At 42.6% G+C, this 19,289-nt stretch overlaps 1 protein-coding gene across 9 annotated transcripts in view; it reads right to left on the bottom strand.

Annotated features, from left to right (window-relative positions):
• LOC121548157 (GRAM domain-containing protein 2A) overlaps nt 1–19,289 on the bottom strand; it is a 44,906-nt gene that overhangs the window by 6,823 nt on the left and 18,794 nt on the right. For all 9 annotated transcript variants that reach the window (XR_006657708.1, XM_041859501.2, XM_041859500.2 and 6 more), the window contains 5 exons: nt 17,814–17,917; nt 16,370–16,468; nt 15,338–15,409; nt 14,828–14,890; nt 10,063–10,240 (listed from right to left, as the gene is read on the bottom strand). Coding sequence is in view for 8 of the 9 variants with exons in the window: in XM_041859501.2 (XP_041715435.1) it covers nt 10,063–10,240; nt 14,828–14,890; nt 15,338–15,409; nt 16,370–16,468; nt 17,814–17,917 (516 nt within the window). In the remaining variant the exon portion in view is untranslated. The remainder of the gene's footprint in view (nt 1–10,062; nt 10,241–14,827; nt 14,891–15,337; nt 15,410–16,369; nt 16,469–17,813; nt 17,918–19,289) is intronic.

The raw sequence follows: 19,289 nt of genomic DNA, 5'->3' as shown, positions 1-19,289 counted from the left end.
ACACACATTAATATAGCCATCTAACAGACTATGTAGTAGATAGTGTATTGTTGCTTACAGATGCCATCAAATATATTGTGGTAAGTTGCAGGTGCCTACGGGGTAAAATGAGCCATTCAACCAGTTTTGAAAAGAAAGAAAAACAGAACATTCTGCTCCATTGCACTTCATTGTAAAGTGCAAGGATGCCAATATATATTTGACCACATCTGTCTGTACAAAGGTATTGAATGTATGCAAGTGGGTCAAAGTTTTTATTTGATCAATCTACACTCATGTTTTCCAACTCTTATGCAACCCCAGACAGTTACGTCATAGTAAACACATCTTAAACAAATATTAAATATGTAAAAAGTCCACTATGACAATATGCACCCATATGCATAAGGGGAAAGGCAGATTGTCCTATATCAGGGATCATCAACTACATTCAGCTGCAGGATGATTATTTCTTGAGCGGATGGTCAGGGGGCCGGAACATAATTACAAATCATTTGTAGACTGCAAAAGGCCCAAACAGATATAATATTTGACTAAAACATAATCATTTTAAACCTTGCTTAAACCTTTGTATAATAAATATCTCTATAATGTGTGGGAATACTTTGGAACATATTTCCCAAATTCAAATCACTTGGAGCTGATTTGCTGGTGTTTCTACAGTCGTTTATGTCTCTCCCCTGTCTTCTGCCTGCATACAGATGGAACCCTGTCTTATATGTCATAGTAAAGCCTGCATACAGATGGAACCCTGTCTTATATGTCATAATAAAGCCTGCATACAGATGGGAACCCTGTCTTATATGTCATAGTAAAGCCTGGATACAGATGGAACCCTGTCTTATATGTCATAGTAAAGCCTGGATACAGATGGAACCCTGTCTTATATGTCATAGTGAAGCCTGCATACAGATGGGAACCCTGTCTTATATGTCATAGTAAAGCCTGGATACAGATGGAACCCTGTCTTATATGTCATAATAAAGCCTGCATACAGATGGGAACCCTGTCTTATATGTCATAGTGAAGCCTGCATACAGATGGAACCCTGTCTTATATGTCATAGTAAAGCCTGGATACAGATGGAACCCTGTCTTATATGTCATAGTAAAGCCTGGATACAGATGGAACACTGTCTTATATGTCATAGTAAAGCCTGCATACAGATGGAACCCTGTCTTATATGTCATAGCAAAGCCTGCATACAGATGGGAACCCTGTCTTATATGTCATAGTAAAGCCTGGATACAGATGGAACCCTGTCTTATATGTCATAGTAAAGCCTGGATACAGATGGAACCCTGTCTTATATGTCATAGTAAAGCCTGCATACAGATGGGAACCCTGTCTTATATGTCATAGTAAAGCCTGGATACAGATGGAACCCTGTCTTATATGTCATAGTAAAGCCTGGATACAGATGGAACCCTGTCTTATATGTCATAGTAAAGCCTGCATACAGATAGGAACCCTGTCTTATATGTCATAGTGAAGTCTGCATACAGATGGAACCCTGTCTTATATGTCATAGTAAAGCCTGGATACAGATGGAACCCTGTCTTATATGTCATAGTAAAGCCTGGATACAGATGGAACCCTGTCTTATATGTCATAGTAAAGCCTGCATACAGATGGGAACCCTGTCTTATATGTCATAGTAAAGCCTGGATACAGATGGAACCCTGTCTTATATGTCATAGTAAAGCCTGGATACAGATGGAACCCTGTCTTATATGTCATAGTAAAGCCTGCATACAGATGGAACCCTGTCTTATATGTCATAGTGAAGCCTGCATACAGATGGAACCCTGTCTTATATGTCATAGTAAAGCCTGGATACAGATGGAACCCTGTCTTATATGTCATAAATAATGTATGCACTAACTGTAAGTCGCTCTGGATAAGAGCGTCTGCTAAATGACTAAAATGTAAATGTAAATGTAGAGTAGTAGGCTACAGTACTACAGTAGTAGGGTACAGTAGTAAAAGTAGTAGGGTACAGTAGTAGAGTAGTAGGGTACAGTAGTAAAAGTAGTAGGGTGCAGTAGTAGGGTACAGTAGTACAGTAGTAGGGTACAGTAGTACAGTAGTAGGGTACAGTAGTAGGGTACAGTAGTAAAAGTAGTAGGGTGCAGTAGTAAAAGTAGTAGGGTACAGTAGTAGAGTAGTAGGGTACAGTAGTACAGTAGTAGGGTACAGTAGTAGGGTACAGTAGTACAGTAGTAGGGTACAGTAGTAGGGTACAGTAGTACAGTAGTAGGGTACAGTAGTAGGGTACAGTAGTACAGTAGTATCTACAGTAGTAGGTTATAGTAGTAGGGTACAGTAGTACAGTAGTAGGGTACAGTAGTAAAAGTAGTAGGGTGCAGTAGTAGGGTACAGTAGTAGGGTACAGTAGTACAGTAGTAGGGTACAGTAGTAGGGTACAGTAGTAGGGTACAGTAGTACAGTAGTAGGGTGCAGTAGTAGGGTACAGTAGTAGGGTGCAGTAGTACAGTAGTAGGGTACAGTAGTACAGTAGTAGGGTACAGTAGTACAGTAGTAGGGTGCAGTAGTAGGGTACAGTAGTACAGTAGTAGGGTACAGTAGTAGGGTACAGTAGTAAAGTAGTAGGGTGCAGTAGTAGGGTACAGTAGTAGGGTACAGTAGTACAGTAGTAGGGTACAGTAGTAGGGTACAGTAGTACAGTAGTATCTACAGTAGTAGGTTATAGTAGTAGGGTACAGTAGTACAGTAGTAGGGTACAGTAGTAAAAGTAGTAGGGTGCAGTAGTAGGGTACAGTAGTAGGGTACAGTAGTACAGTAGTAGGGTACAATAGTAGGGTACAGTAGTACAGTAGTATCTACAGTAGTACAGTAGTAGGGTGCAGTAGTAAAAGTAGTAGGGTGCAGTAGTACAGTAGTAGGGTACAGTAGTAGGGTACAGTAGTAGGGTACAGTAGTAGAGTAGTATCTACAGTAGTACAGTAGTAGGGTACAGTAGTAAAAGTAGTAGGGTGCAGTAGTAAAAGTAGTAGGGTATAGTAGTAGGCTACAGTAGTACAGTAGTAGGGTACAGTAGTACAGTAGTAGGGTACAGTAGTACAGTAGTAGGGTGCAGTAGTACAGTAGTAGGGTACAGTAGTAGGCTACAGTAGTACAGTAGTAGGGTACAGTAGTACAGTAGTAGGGTGCAGTAGTACAGTAGTAGGGTACAGTAGTAGGCTACAGTAGTACAGTAGTAGGGTACAGTAGTAGAGTAGTAGGGTGCAGTAGTAAAAGTAGTAGGGTGCAGTAGTAGGCTACAGTAGTACAGTAGTAGGGTACAGTAGTAGAGTAGTAGGGTACAGTAGTACAGTAGTAGGGTACAGTAGTAAAAGTAGTAGGGTGCAGTAGTAAAAGTAGTAGGGTACAGTAGTACAGTAGTAGGGTACAGTAGTAAAAGTAGTAGGGTGCAGTAGTAGGGTACAGTAGTAGGGTACAGTAGTACAGTAGTAGGGTACAGTAGTACAGTAGTAGGGTGCAGTAGTAAAAGTAGTAGGGTGCAGTAGTACAGTAGTAGGGTACAATAGTAGGGTACAGTAGTAGGGTACAGTAGTAGAGTAGTATCTACAGTAGTACAGTAGTAGGGTACAGTAGTAAAAGTAGTAGGGTGCAGTAGTAAAAGTAGTAGGGTATAGTAGTAGGCTACAGTAGTACAGTAGTAGGGTACAGTAGTACAGTAGTAGGGTACAGTAGTACAGTAGTAGGGTGCGGTAGTACAGTAGTAGGGTACAGTAGTAGGCTACAGTAGTACAGTAGTAGGGTACAGTAGTACAGTAGTAGGGTGCAGTAGTACAGTAGTAGGGTACAGTAGTAGGCTACAGTAGTACAGTAGTAGGGTACAGTAGTAGAGTAGTAGGGTACAGTAGTACAGTAGTAGGGTACAGTAGTAAAAGTAGTAGGGTGCAGTAGTAGGGTACAGTAGTAGGGTACAGTAGTACAGTAGTAGGGTACAGTAGTAGGGTACAGTAGTACAGTAGTAGGGTACAGTAGTACAGTAGTAGGGTGCAGTAGTAAAAGTAGTAGGGTGCAGTAGTAGGGTACAGTAGTACAGTAGTAGGGTACAGTAGTACAGTAGTAGGGTGCAGTAGTAGGGTACAGTAGTACAGTAGTAGGGTACAGTAGTACAGTAGTAGGGTGCAGTAGTAGGGTACAGTAGTAGGGTACAGTAGTACAGTAGTAGGGTACAGTAGTAGGGTACAGTAGTAAAGTAGTAGGGTGCAGTAGTAGGGTACAGTAGTAGGGTACAGTAGTACAGTAGTAGGGTACAGTAGTAGGGTACAGTAGTACAGTAGTATCTACAGTAGTAGGTTATAGTAGTAGGGTACAGTAGTACAGTAGTAGGGTACAGTAGTAGGGTACAGTAGTAGGGTACAGTAGTAGGGTACAGTAGTAAAAGTAGTAGGGTGCAGTAGTAGGGTACAGTAGTACAGTAGTAGGGTACAGTAGCACAGTAGTAGGGTACAGTAGTACAGTGGTAGGGTACAGTAGTAGGGTACAGTAGTACAGTAGTATCTACAGTAGTACAGTAGTAGGTTATAGTAGTAGGGTACAGTAGTACAGTAGTAGGGTACAGTAGTACAGTAGTAGGGTACAGTAGTAAAAGTAGTAGGGTGCAGTAGTAGGGTACAGTAGTACAGTAGTAGGGTGCAGTAGTACAGTAGTAGGGTACAGTAGTACAGTAGTAGGGTGCAGTAGTAGGGTACAGTAGTACAGTAGTATGGTGCAGTAGTACAGTAGTAGGGTACAGTAGTAGGGTACAGTAGTACAGTAGTAGGGTACAGTAGTAAAAGTAGTAGGGTGCAGTAGTAGGGTACAGTAGTACAGTAGTAGGGTGCAGTAGTACAGTAGTAGGGTACAGTAGTAAAAGTAGTAGGGTACAGTAGTACAGTAGTAGGGTGCAGTAGTACAGTAGTAGGGTACAGTAGTAAAAGTAGTAGGGTGCAGTAGTAGGGTACAGTAGTACAGTAGTACAGTAGTAGGGTACAGTAGGGTACAGTAGGAGGGTAAAGTAGTGCAGTAGTAGGGTACAGTAGTAGGGTGCAGTAGCACAGTAGTAGGGTACAATAGTAGGGTACAGTAGTAGGGTGCAGTAGCACAGTAGTAGGGTACAGTAGTACAGTAGGGTACAGTAGTAGGGTACAGTAGTACAGTAGTAGGGTACAGTAGTAAAGTAGTAGGGTGCAGTAGTAGGGTATAGTAGTAGGGTACAGTAGTACACTAGTAGGGTACAGTAGTAAAGTAGCAGGGTGCAGTAATAAAGTAGTAGGGTACAGTAGTACAGTAGTAGGGTACAGTAGTAGGGTACAGTAGTAGGGTACATTAGTACAGTAGTAGGGCACAGTAGTAGGATACAGTAGTAGGGTACATTAGTAGGGTACAGTAGTAAAGTAGTAGGGTGCAGTAGTACAGTAGTAGGGTATAGTAGTAAAGTAGTAGGGTATAGTAGTAAAGTAGTAGGGTACAGTAGTAGGGTGCAGTAGTACAGTAGTAGGGTATAATAGTAAAGTAGTAGGGTGCAGTAGTACAGTAGTAGTGTATAGTAGTAGGGTACAGTAGTACAGTAGTAGGGTATAGTAGTAAAGTAGTAGGGTGCAGTAGTACAGTAGTAGGGTATAGTAGTAGGGTACAGTAGTACAGTAGTAGGGTATAGTAGTAAAGTAGTAGGGTACAGTAGTAGGGTACAGTAGTAAAGTAGTAGGGTGCAGTAGTACAGTAGTAGGGTATAGTAGCACAGTAGTAGTAGGGTACAGTAGTACAGTAGTAGGGTACAGTAGTAGGGTACAGTAGTACAGTAGTAGGGTACAGTAGTAGGGTACAGTAGTAAAGTAGTAGGGTATAGTAGTACGGTAGTAGGGTACAGTAGTAAAGTAGTAGGGTACAGTAGTACAGTAGTAGGGTACAGTAGTACAGTAGTAGGGTATAGTAGTAAAGTAGTAGGGTATAGTAGTACAGTAGTAGGGTATAGTAGTAAAGTAGTAGGGTATAGTAGTACAGTAGTAGGGTACAGTAGTAGGGTACAGTAGTACGGTAGTAGGGTACAGTAGTAAAGTAGTAGGGTATAGTAGTACAGTAGTAGGGTACAGTAGTACAGTAGTAGGGTATAGTAGTACAGTAGTAAAGTAGTAGGGTATAGTAGTACAGTAGTAGGGTACAGTAGTAGGGTATAGTAGTACAGTAGTAGGGTATAGTAGTACAGTAGTAGGGTATAGTAGTAAAGTAGTAGGGTATAGTAGTACAGTAGTAGGGTACAGTAGTAGGGTACAGTAGTACGGTAGTAGGGTACAGTAGTAGGGTATAGTAGTAAAGTAGTAGGGTATAGTAGTACAGTAGTAGGGTACAGTAGTAGGGTACAGTAGTACAGTAGTAGGGTACAGTAGTAGGGTACAGTAGTACAGTAGTAGGGTACAGTAGTAGGGTACAGTAGTACAGTAGTAGGGTACAGTAGTAGGGTACAGTAGTACAGTAGTAGGGTACAGTAGTAGGGTACAGTAGTACAGTAGTAGGGTACAGTAGTAGGGTACAGTAGTAAAGTAGTAGGGTATAGTAGTACGGTAGTAGGGTACAGTAGTAAAGTAGTAGGGTACAGTAGTACAGTAGTAGGGTACAGTAGTACAGTAGTAGGGTATAGTAGTAAAGTAGTAGGGTATAGTAGTACAGTAGTAGGGTATAGTAGTAAAGTAGTAGGGTATAGTAGTACAGTAGTAGGGTACAGTAGTAGGGTACAGTAGTACGGTAGTAGGGTACAGTAGTAAAGTAGTAGGGTACAGTAGTACAGTAGTAGGGTACAGTAGTACAGTAGTAGGGTATAGTAGTAAAGTAGTAGGGTATAGTAGTACAGTAGTAGGGTACAGTAGTAGGGTACAGTAGTACAGTAGTAGGGTATAGTAGCACAGTAGTAGTAGGGTACAGTAGTACAGTAGTAGGGTACAGTAGTAGGGTACAGTAGTACAGTAGTAGGGTACAGTAGTAGGGTACAGTAGTAAAGTAGTAGGGTACAGTAGTACGGTAGTAGGGTACAGTAGTAAAGTAGTAGGGTACAGTAGTACAGTAGTAGGGTACAGTAGTAAAGTAGTAGGGTACAGTAGTACAGTAGTAGGGTACAGTAGTACAGTAGTAGGGTACAGTAGTAAAGTAGTAGGGTATAGTAGTACAGTAGTAGGGTACAGTAGTAAAGTAGTAGGGTATAGTAGTACAGTAGTAGGGTACAGTAGTAGGGTACAGTAGTACGGTAGTAGGGTACAGTAGTAAAGTAGTAGGGTACAGTAGTACAGTAGTAGGGTACAGTAGTACAGTAGTAGGGTATAGTAGTAAAGTAGTAGGGTATAGTAGTACAGTAGTAGGGTATAGTAGTAAAGTAGTAGGGTATAGTAGTACAGTAGTAGGGTACAGTAGTAGGGTACAGTAGTACGGTAGTAGGGTACAGTAGTAAAGTAGTAGGGTATAGTAGTACAGTAGTAGGGTACAGTAGTACAGTAGTAGGGTATAGTAGTACAGTAGTAGGGTATAGTAGTAAAGTAGTAGGGTATAGTAGTACAGTAGTAGGGTACAGTAGTAGGGTATAGTAGTACAGTAGTAGGGTATAGTAGTACAGTAGTAGGGTATAGTAGTAAAGTAGTAGGGTATAGTAGTACAGTAGTAGGGTACAGTAGTAGGGTACAGTAGTACGGTAGTAGGGTACAGTAGTAGGGTACAGTAGTAGGGTACAGTAGTAGGGTACAGTAGTACAGTAGTAGGGTACAGTAGTAGGGTACAGTAGTACAGTAGTAGGGTACAGTAGTAGGGTACAGTAGTACAGTAGTAGGGTACAGTAGTAGGGTACAGTAGTACAGTAGTAGGGTACAGTAGTAGGGTACAGTAGTAGGGTACAGTAGTACAGTAGTAGGGTACAGTAGTAGGGTACAGTAGTACGGTAGTAGGGTACAGTAGTAAAGTAGTAGGGTACAGTAGTACGGTAGTAGGGTACAGTAGTACAGTAGTAGGGTATAGTAGTAAAGTAGTAGGGTATAGTAGTACAGTAGTAGGGTATAGTAGTAAAGTAGTAGGGTATAGTAGTACAGTAGTAGGGTACAGTAGTAGGGTACAGTAGTACGGTAGTAGGGTACAGTAGTAAAGTAGTAGGGTACAGTAGTACAGTAGTAGGGTACAGTAGTACAGTAGTAGGGTACAGTAGTACAGTAGTAGGGTATAGTAGTAAAGTAGTAGGGTATAGTAGTACAGTAGTAGGGTACAGTAGTAGGGTACAGTAGTACAGTAGTAGGGTACAGTAGTAAAGTAGTAGGGTACAGTAGTACAGTAGTAGGGTACAGTATTAAAAGTAGTAGGGTGCAGTAGTAGTATACAGTAGTAAAGTAGTAGGGTGCAGTAGTACAGTAGTAGGGTATAGTAGTAAAGTAGTAGGGTACAGTAGTAGGGTACAGTAGTAGGGTGCAGTAGTACAGTAGTAGGGTATAGTAGTAAAGTAGTAGGGTGCAGTAGTAGGGAACAGTGGTACAGTAGTAGGGTACAGTAGTAGGGTACAATAGTAGGGTACAGTAGTACAGTAGGAGGGTACAGTAGTAGGGTACAGTAGTAGGGTACAGTAGTACAGTAGTAGGGTACAGTAGTACAGTAGTAGGGTATAGTAGTAAAGTAGTAGGGTATAGTAGTAGGGAACAGTGGTACAGTAGTAGGGTACAGTAGTAGGGTACAGTAGTAGGGTATAGTAGTAAAGTAGTAGGGTGCAGTAGTACAGTAGTAGGGTATAGTAGTAAAGTAGTAGGGTACAGTAGTAGGGAACAGTGGTACAGTAGTAGGGTACAGTAGTAGGGTACAGTAGTACAGTAGGAGGGTACAGTAGTAGGGTACAGTAGTAGGGTACAGTAGTACAGTAGTAGGGTACAGTAGTAGGGTATAGTAGTAAAGTAGTAGGGTATAGTAGTAGGGTACAGTAGTAGGGTACAGTAGTAAAGTAGTAGGGTACAGTAGTACAGTAGTAGGGTACAATAGTAAAAGTAGTAGGGTGCAGTAGTAGGGTACAGTAGTACAGTAGTAGGGTACAGTAGTACAGTAGTAGGGTACAGTAGTAAAAGTAGTAGGGTGCAGTAGTAGGGTACAGTAGTACAGTAGTAGTATACAGTAGTAAAGTAGTATGGTGCAGTAGTAGGGTACAGTAGTACAGTAGTAGTATACAGTAGTACAGTAGTAGGGTACAGTAGTAGGGTGCAGTATTACAGTAGTAGGGTATAGTAGTAAAGTAGTATGGTGCAGTATTACAGTAGTAGGGTACAGTAGTACAGTAGTAGGGTGCAGTATTACAGTAGTAGTATACAGTAGTAAAGTAGTATGGTGCAGTAGTAAAGTAGTATGGTGCAGTAGTACAGTAGTAGGGTACAGTAGTAGGGTACAGTAGTAGGGTGCAGTAGTACAGTAGTAGGGTACAGTAGTAAAAGTAGTAGGGTGCAGTAGTAGGGTACAGTAGTACAGTAGTAGTATACAGTAGTACAGTAGTAGGGTGCAGTATTACAGTAGTAGGGTATAGTAGTAGGGTACAGTAATGGGACACAGCAGTGGGACACAGCAAGTCCCTACATGATAAAATGTCCATTTGGTGCTTAATCCTGTATTGCAAACACAACTCTCCCTTCCCAGTTCCCCTCCTAAACATAATCAAGTATTTGAAAATTCTGCAAATGTGATGGCCCAGCCCCAGCCCGCTACCATCAATGGATAACTCTGGCCAGGAGTGGATAAAGCTGAACACCTCCAATCACTTAATGCACCAGAAAAAAACGGCACACTCACCTCATGTGGCATAGCCTCAATAGACATGGCTGATGTTGCACTATGATATTATGCTATTCATGAGAAATGCTGTGTTCGCCATTGTATCTGTCAGTTTGTCATCCTTTGTGAAATTAAATACACAAAAAACAGGTTGTCCCTAGCCTGGTCCCAGATCTGCTTGTGTCGTCTTGCCAAACCCGTACGGTCCTTCTCATGCGAAACAAGAGTTGGCTGTAATACAGCATAAACCGATGGGGGTCCAGGCTAGGTTCTCACCTTCCAGAGGCTGGTCTGTCTGGAAGGAGGAGTCCACTGCAGTCAGGCTACCCGTGGAGCTACCCAGGAGGTCTGGGAGGGACGAGGACACGGACACCACCGAGGGTTTTCTCCTCCACTTCAGCACCGGAGGATACTCATCCGCCACCGGGAACTCATCCGCCACCGGGTACTCATCCTGGAGGGAGAGAGAGGAGGAATTATTGATCTGAAAGAACTAAATCTTCAGGAAAGAAAGTGTTCCACTCTCTCGATGCTGCACAGTTGATCTATATATTTACATCCATCCATGATCAATCTATGACATATGAATTAGACAATAATACATATTACACCCCATTACATACAGATGTTATGAAAGTCAACCGTCATACAAGATGGCTGTATCGTGTGTGCCCACTCAGGAGAATACTCATTGAGACAGTAAGAGTCAGACGACAATGGACCAGATATTGATTACTTCCATTTCTTTTCCAGGAAGTCATTGATAAGGTTATTGTTGAAGGTCACAGAGCAGCATGGCCATGGCAGACTTGGGTCATCCCAGTGTTACACATATCTAGAGACAAGGTCACATATGGATACTGATTCATAACCAATACAGTACATACACTTTAATTATTTATTATGATTAGGATTATTCATTATTAGACTATAATAGGGTAGTAGTAGGACACACAGACACACACAGACACACACACACACAGACACACACACACACACACACACACACACACACACACGACACTGTTTTGGTTTTGTTATTTTCATTGTAACAGCTGCATTCGAATGACTGCAATTACAGATTTAGGTTGTCGATAGTACAGCTTTATAGCTTGTAAGTCAGCTTTACATTCAGACCGGCCATTTCCTTGTTAACCACAACAGACTTCTTATCTCATCCACAGGCTAATAGATGTTATTTCAGTAGAGAATCAATTTGACACAAAGCACAGCACTGCTAATGGTTCTGTGTTTAATGGAGAAGAAGCAACACAAGGAAAAACAACATGTCTTATTAGGTTATGACCCAGACGTTACCCCAACATGTCTTATAGGTTATGACCCAGACGTTACCCCAACATGTCTTATAGGTTATGACCCAGACGTTACCCCAACATGTCTTATTAGGTTATGACCCAGACGTTACCCCAACATGTCTTATAGGTTATGACCCAGACGTTACCCCAACATGTCTTATAGGTTATGACCCAGACGTTAACCCAACATGTCTTATAGGTTATGACCCAGACGTTACCCCAACATGTCTTATTAGGTTATGACCCAGACGTTACCCCAACATGTCTTATTAGGTTATGACCCAGACGTTACCCCAACATGTCTTATTAGGTTATGACCCAGACGTTACGCCAACATGTCTTATAGGTTATGACCCAGACGTTACCCCAACATGTCTTATTAGGTTATGACCCAGACGTTACCCCAACATGTCTTATTAGGTTATGACCCAGACGTTACGCCAACATGTCTTATAGGTTATGACCCAGACGTTACCCCAACATGTCTTATAGGTTATGACCCAGACGTTACCCCAACATGTCTTATAGGTTATGACCCAGACGTTACCCCAACATGTCTTATAGGTTATGACCCAGACGTTACGCCAACATGTCTTATAGGTTATGACCCAGACGTTACCCCAACATGTCTTATTAGGTTATGACCCAGACGTTACGCCAACATGTCTTATAGGTTATGACCCAGACGTTAACCCAACATGTCTTATAGGTTATGACCCAGACGTTACCCCAACATGTCTTATAGGTTATGACCCAGACGTTACCCCAACATGTCTTATAGGTTATGACCCAGACGTTACGCCAACATGTCTTATAGGTTATGACCCAGACGTTACCCCAACATGTCTTATAGGTTATGACCCAGACGTTACCCCAACATGTCTTATTAGGTTATGACCCAGACGTTACGCCAACATGTCTTATAGGTTATGACCCAGACGTTACCCCAACATGTCTTATAGGTTATGACCCAGACGTTACGCCAACATGTCTTATAGGTTATGACCCAGACGTTACCCCAACATGTCTTATAGGTTATGACCCAGACGTTACCCCAACATGTCTTATAGGTCATGACCCAGACGTTACGCCAAACATGTCTTATAGGTTATGACCCAGACGTTACCCCAACATGTCTTATAGGTTATGACCCAGACGTTACCCCAACATGTCTTATAGGTCATGACCCAGACGTTACCCCAACATGTCTTATAGGTTATGACCCAGACGTTACCCCAACATGTCTTATAGGTTATGACCCAGACGTTACCCCAACATGTCTTATAGGTTATGACCCAGACGTTACCCCAACATGTCTTATAGGTCATGACCCAGACGTTACCCCAACATGTCTTATAGGTTATGACCCAGACGTTACCCCAACATGTCTTATTAGGTTATGACCCAGACGTTACGCCAACATGTCTTATAGGTTATGACCCAGACGTTACCCCCAACATGTCTTATAGGTTATGACCCAGACGTTACCCCAACATGTCTTATAGGTTATGACCCAGACGTTACCCCAACATGTCTTATAGGTCATGACCCAGACGTTACCCCCAACATGTCTTATAGGTTATGACCCAGACGTTACCCCAACATGTCTTATAGGTTATGACCCAGACGTTACCCCAACATGTCTTATAGGTCATGACCCAGACGTTACGCCAAACATGTCTTATAGGTTATGACCCAGACGTTACCCCAACATGTCTTATAGGTTATGACCCAGACGTTACGCCAACATGTCTTATAGGTTATGACCCAGACGTTACCCCAACATGTCTTATAGGTTATGCCCCAGACGTTACCCCAACATGTCTTATAGGTTATGACCCAGACGTTACCCCAACATGTCTTATAGGTTATGACCCAGACGTTACCCCAACATGTCTTATAGGTTATGACCCAGACGTTACCCCAACATGTCTTATAGGTTATGACCCAGACGTTACCCCAACATGTCTTATAGGTTATGACCCAGACGTTACCCCAACATGTCTTATTAGGTTATGACCCAGACATTACCCCAATTATAGAGATTCTGAAACTATCGTTCTCTTTTGAAATACTGTAGTTCCTGGGTTATGGGGCGGCCGGTAGCCTGGCGGGTTGTGGTGTTGGGCAAGTAACCGAAAGGTTGCTGGATAGAATCCTCGAGCTGACAAGGTAAAAATCAGTCGTTCTGCTCCTGAGCAAGGCAGTTAACCCACTGATCCCCGGGTGCCAAAGATGTGGATGTCGATTAAGGCACCCCCCGCACCTCTCTGATTGAGGGGTTGGGTTAAATGTGGAAGAAACATTTCAGTTGAATGCATTCAGTTGTACAACTGACTAGTTATCCCCCTTTCATAAGACATTAATTAAGACAATACCTAAGACATTAAGTAACTCCGGAAATCAAGTAGCAACATTGATAGGGGTGGGGGCCACCAAAAATCTGAACTCATCATGAGGGGCAGCAGTTGCTCCCCACTGACATAATACATAACATTAATAGACAGGTACAGCTGAAGGACATAGCTCCATAACAGGACATAATACATAACATTAATAGACAGGTACAGCTGAAGGCCATAGCTCCATAACAGGACATAATACATAACATTAATAGACAGGTACAGCTGAAGGACATAGCTCCATAACAGGACATAATACATAACATTAATAGACAGGTACAGCTGAAGGACATAGCTCCATAACAGGACATAATACATAACATTAATAGACAGGTACAGCTGAAGGACATAGCTCCATAACAGGACATAATACATAACATTAATAGACAGGTACAGCTGAAGGACATAGCTCCATAACAGGACATAATACATAACATTAATAGACAGGTACAGCTGAAGGACATAGCTCCATAACAGGACATAATACATAACATTAATAGACAGGTACAGCTGAAGGACATAGCTCCATAACAGGACATAATACATAACATTAATAGACAGGTACAGAACTACACACAGTTAAAATAACAATACACACATTCATATTCTTATGCCTTAGCAATCCATGCAACCTGTACTCATAACAAAGGCTACACTGCAGTCATCCATTTTGTTACAGTTGCTTACTGTTACAATTGGAAATCCTGATCCTAATCTTGCAGAACCAGTTGTTCTGTAAACACTAGCGAGAACCTCACAGCATTAGGAACCACCCAGGTCCTTGATTCTCCCGTTTGACCTCAATACTATTCAGAATAATAATGTGATTCATGTTGTACTTGTGTTCAGTCTAGCTGGCCAATGTTCTAACCCATAAGAGACAACGATCAGTCTGAAGTTGGACAATGTTCTAACCCATAAGAGACAATGATCAGTCTGAAGTTGGACAATGTTCTAACCCATAAGAGACAACGATCAGTCTGAAGTTGGACAATGTTCTAACCCATAAGAGACAACGATCAGTCTGAAGTTGGACAATGTTCTAACCCATAAGAGACAACGATCAGTCTGAAGTTGGACAATGTTCTAACCCATAAGAGACAATGATCAGTCTGAAGTTGGACAATGTTCTAACCCATAAGAGACAATGATCAGTCTGAAGTTGGACAATGTTCTAACCCATAAGAGACAACGATCAGTCTGGAGTTGGACAATGTTCTAACCCATAAGAGACAACGATCAGACTGGAGTTGGACAATGTTCTAACCCATAAGAGACAACGATCAGTCTGGAGTGAGGAGCCAGAGTCCTAAGCTTACTTACCAGAGATAAGGTGTGGGGCACCTCCATGTAGTGTTTCAAGCTCAGACTCTTCTTCCCATTGACCTGGAGAGGGAACGATGAGATGTGGGAAATATTCAGTACGCAAACTTTGAAGACCAATAGACCTGTTAATGTGGGAGTGAGCTGGTTCAGTAGTAGATGTGTGTGTGTGGGATGTTGTATTAGGTGTGTGTGGGATGTTGTATTAGGTGTGTGTGGGATGTTGTATTAGGTGTGTGTGGGATGTTGTATTTGGTGAGTGTGGGATGTTGTATTAGGTGTGTGTGGGATGTTGTATTAGGTGTGTGTGGGATGTTGTATTAGGTGTGTGTGTGTGTGTGTGTGTGTGTGTGTGTGTGTGTGTGTGTGTGTGTTCTCTAACCCGGAGGTGTGTAGCAGTAGCCAGTGTTAGGTGTGTGTGTGGGGTGTTGTGGAAGCCAGTGTGTGTGTTCTCTGACCTGGAGGTGTGTGTGTGGGGTGTTGTGGAAGCCAGTGTGTGTGTTCTCTGACCTGGAGGTGTGTGCAGATCCTCCGGAGCACGTCATACACACTGTCCCTGGACAGCAGAGACACAAAGACATACTGCAGGGCGGAGGGGGGAGGAAGGAGAGAGGAAGGAGAGAGGGAGAGAGGGGGAGAGAGGGGGAGAGAGGGGGAGAGAGAGAGAGAGAGGGGGGGAGAGAGAGAGAGAGAGAGAGCGAGAGAGAGAGAGAGAGAGGGGGAGGGGGAGAGAGAGAGAGAGAGAGAGAGGGGGGGAGAGAGAGAGAGAGAGTGTTAGCTAACTCAAATGAGAATGAAAGCATACACACGCACGTCTGCTCACACTCATGCACATACAGGGTATGAGAGTAAAACCATTGTCAGGAACATTTATATGATCCATTAGACATCATCTCATTACCAGGAATGCAATTTTCTCTAAATATAGTTACTGTGAACAGTAACTAAATCTACCATGGATTGTATTTGACAGATTAAGGCATAATCTAGTACACTGACAGAGGATATTTCAATAGTGATATTACATTCCTCTTACATGGTGCCTGTACTGTACCTCTACTAAAACACCCCTCTTTCAAAAATCATTTTCAACGAGAGAGTATGAGTCCTTAAATCACCTACTAGTTCCACAAAATATCATAAAACAGCAGCTGCTCTTCCTGGGGTCCAGCAAAATTAAGGCAGTTATACAATTTTAAAAACATTCCAATACATTCAGAACATTAAGATTACAGAGTAATAATTAACCCTTTCCAGACGTTTGCTCCAACGTAAAGGAGCAGGCTGCAGGTGAACCGTTCTATCTCCCACACACTGGAGAGGAACCAAGAAGGGACACTACCTAAATAGACTGCAACCTTGACACCTTTTCAGTGTTACCGAACCATGCGCTGACTTGCATTAGCTTAGCCTGTGTTAGCACAAGGTGTTGTTTATTTTCCATCTACCTGTGCTTGGTGGAAAGAACGTGGTGCGGCACTAACGCCAGTTAGCCGTGTTTCCATTCACTGTGGCCAGAGGCGCTAAGAGGCTAACGCTCACCTTCTGACTGGTGTCTGTGGTGATGGCTAGGCCGTTGGGCACCAGACCTGCCGTTTTGTGCTTCTTTACCAGCCTCACAGAGACCACGGGGATAGCAACCTATGATGGGGGGGAAGAGGTGGGGAAAAAGAGGACACAATATTATACTTTATAGAGAGAGGGACTTACTGTACCAGAGAGAGGGACTTACTGTACCAGAGAGAGGGACTTACTGTACCAGAGAGAGGGACTTACTGTACCAGAGAGAGGGACTTACTGTACCAGACACGGGGACTTACTGTACCAGAGAGAGGGACTTACTGTACCAGACATGGGGGACTGGATAGAAGGGGCAGAATAAAGGAGGGGAAAGGAGGGGAAAGCCCCTGGTGCTGGAGGGAAGGGGCAGAATAAAGGAGGGGAAAGGAGGGGAAAGCCCCTGGTGCTGGAGGGAAGGGGCAGAATAAAGGAGGGTAAGCCTCTGGTGCTCGATTGAAGGGGCAGAATAAGGAGGATATGTGTCTAGTTGCAGATAGAATGCTAGGAATGCACTCTGACTAAGCAGCTTATTGCAGGCCAGAGGCAGGAGAGACAGGTGTAGGGTCTTAATTTGATCATGATTTACACCGCATGATTTACATAAATTCACTGAAAACCTGCACTAACACACGGTTATATTAACAGTATTGCACTTTTCTTGAGCCTAATTTCGGCCAGCTAATAGCCTAACCAACGATGAAGGGACATTACGCTAAAATCCTGTTGCTGCGACAATACTGGTCAGATGAAGATCCTCCATCTGTACCATGTTTCTAACTCCCTGGAGGGAAAGGAACAACCATGACATCAAAGGAGGAAATGCACAGCATATACTCTAATAGTCTAGTCCAGACACACTACAGGTAGGCAGGTACACACACACTTTGATTTGAATGGACGCACGCACGCACACACACACACACACTTTGATTTGATTGGGCGCACTCACACACACTCAAACAAATGTCCGTAGTGCAAAGAGCCACTACTTTTGTGCCAATGCGGTCACAGAAAAACTCCTGGCCCTAAAATAGTAGTCAACAAAGTAAAAACAACAGGCACAACACAAAAACCTGAGCTACATGATTTGCTCATGGACATCGGCTGCCTGACTAACATCTCCATCGGCTGCCTGACTAACATCTCCATCGGCTGCCTGACTAACAGCTCCCAGCACACTGTTCCAATTGGAAGTGGGCAAGGTTGAAGGTGAGTAGTGTGATAGTTGGCCTTGGAAGTCTCACCCTGCTTCTCTCTGTCTGTCCATCTATATATCGAGGCCCTGCGGTCCTGTGTGGCTCAGTTGGTATTAGTGTGGTGCTAGCAACACCAGGGTTGTGGGTTTGCTCCAGCTGGGGTCACACATTCTAAGATGTATGTATATATTATAGACGATCTGTCTATTAACTGCCAGGCCTTCACTCACCTTGATGTCCTTGCCAAAGAGGTTGGCATAGAAACACAACCAGTTCCTGGAGATGTAGAGCCGGCCTTGTAGCAGGATGTCTCGGAGCAGAGCGCAGGAGTATACTGAGGGAGAGGAGACATAAACAGGTTAACAGTAGCCGCTAACTCAAAACAAGCACATCGCTAACACTGTGTTTGTAGCTTCTCACGAAAAATGTATGCATGCATGACTGTAAGTGGCTTTGGGTGAAAGCGTTTGCTGAACGGCATGTATTATATATCATTATAGTTAATGTCTTTGACTTGGCCTATAGGTGTTTCTAAAATAGGTTAATAGGCATTGAATAAAGTAACTGGTACGTTCATATCAGTTAAACAGATCAAAACTGTATACACCATCATCACTTTACCCCTAGTCTAAAATAGAACAGGGCTGGGTTTCCCAAAAGCATCGTAGCACTAAGATAATCTTAATTCAATTGAAACTACACTACCAGTCAAAAGTTTGGACACACCTACTCATTTTTATATTTCTAACAGTTTTTTACATTGTAGAATAATAGTGAAGACATCAAAACTATGAAATAACACATATGGAATCATGTAGTAACCAAAAAAGTACTGTAAGTGGACAAAAATGATCTTAGTGCTACGATGCTTTTGGGAATCCCAGCCCTGACCTAATCTGCATAACCTGACCTCAAACCATACACTTCCTGTTCAGGGCCTGAGGACTGGTTACCCTTACCAGAAACTCTCTGAATACATAAAGATGGTTTCAAACACACTGAGTAGCCTATACAGTTCCAAAGCCAAAAATGAAATGACTAAAACTCATACAGTATGTGGGGACAAAAACATAAGAGAAAGTGTATACTCATTGCAGACGACAACATTTGACAGTGAAAGTACTTCTACTAATAATAGTGATTAGTGCCGGGACGATACCAGTATCGCGAGAAGGAAACAAAACACAAAGCGGATTTAACTTCTTTAGGAAAACAGCCTCAATGTTTATTTTCCAAGCTTTAGCACAAAATATTTTACATACAGCAAGTTTTTAAACGACCGAAGAGTTTGGTCTGCTTCGTGTTTACATTTTTGCCACGGAAGAAATATTGCGATACTGGTATCTTCCCAGCCATACTAGTAATAGAAGTAGCAGTCCTTCACTAATATTAAATGCAAATATAATATTTTTAACCAATTACAGGCACATTCGTTCAACTCTGTAGTAAAAGCATCAGAAGACAGAAACCAGCACGCAAACAGACATACAGAGATGTCAGCTACCGTAGCATGTTAGCAAGTCAGCCTCAAATAAATGAGCACAGAAGAGATGCTACCGTAGCTAGCAAGTTAGCAAAAGGTATATAACCACAGCACATAGAGCTAATAGCGTGTTTGCCTGACGTTATTACACAGCATATAGACAGTAAGCTAAAGACATGCTACAGTAACTAGCATGTTAACCTAAAACACACACATCAAACAG

The sequence above is a fragment of the Coregonus clupeaformis genome, chromosome 32 (genome assembly GCF_020615455.1).
Source record: "Coregonus clupeaformis isolate EN_2021a chromosome 32, ASM2061545v1, whole genome shotgun sequence".
NCBI classification, from domain to species: domain Eukaryota; kingdom Metazoa; phylum Chordata; class Actinopteri; order Salmoniformes; family Salmonidae; genus Coregonus; species Coregonus clupeaformis.
Note: the sequence above shows the minus strand (reverse complement) of the source record. Positions and strands in the feature narration are given on the sequence as shown.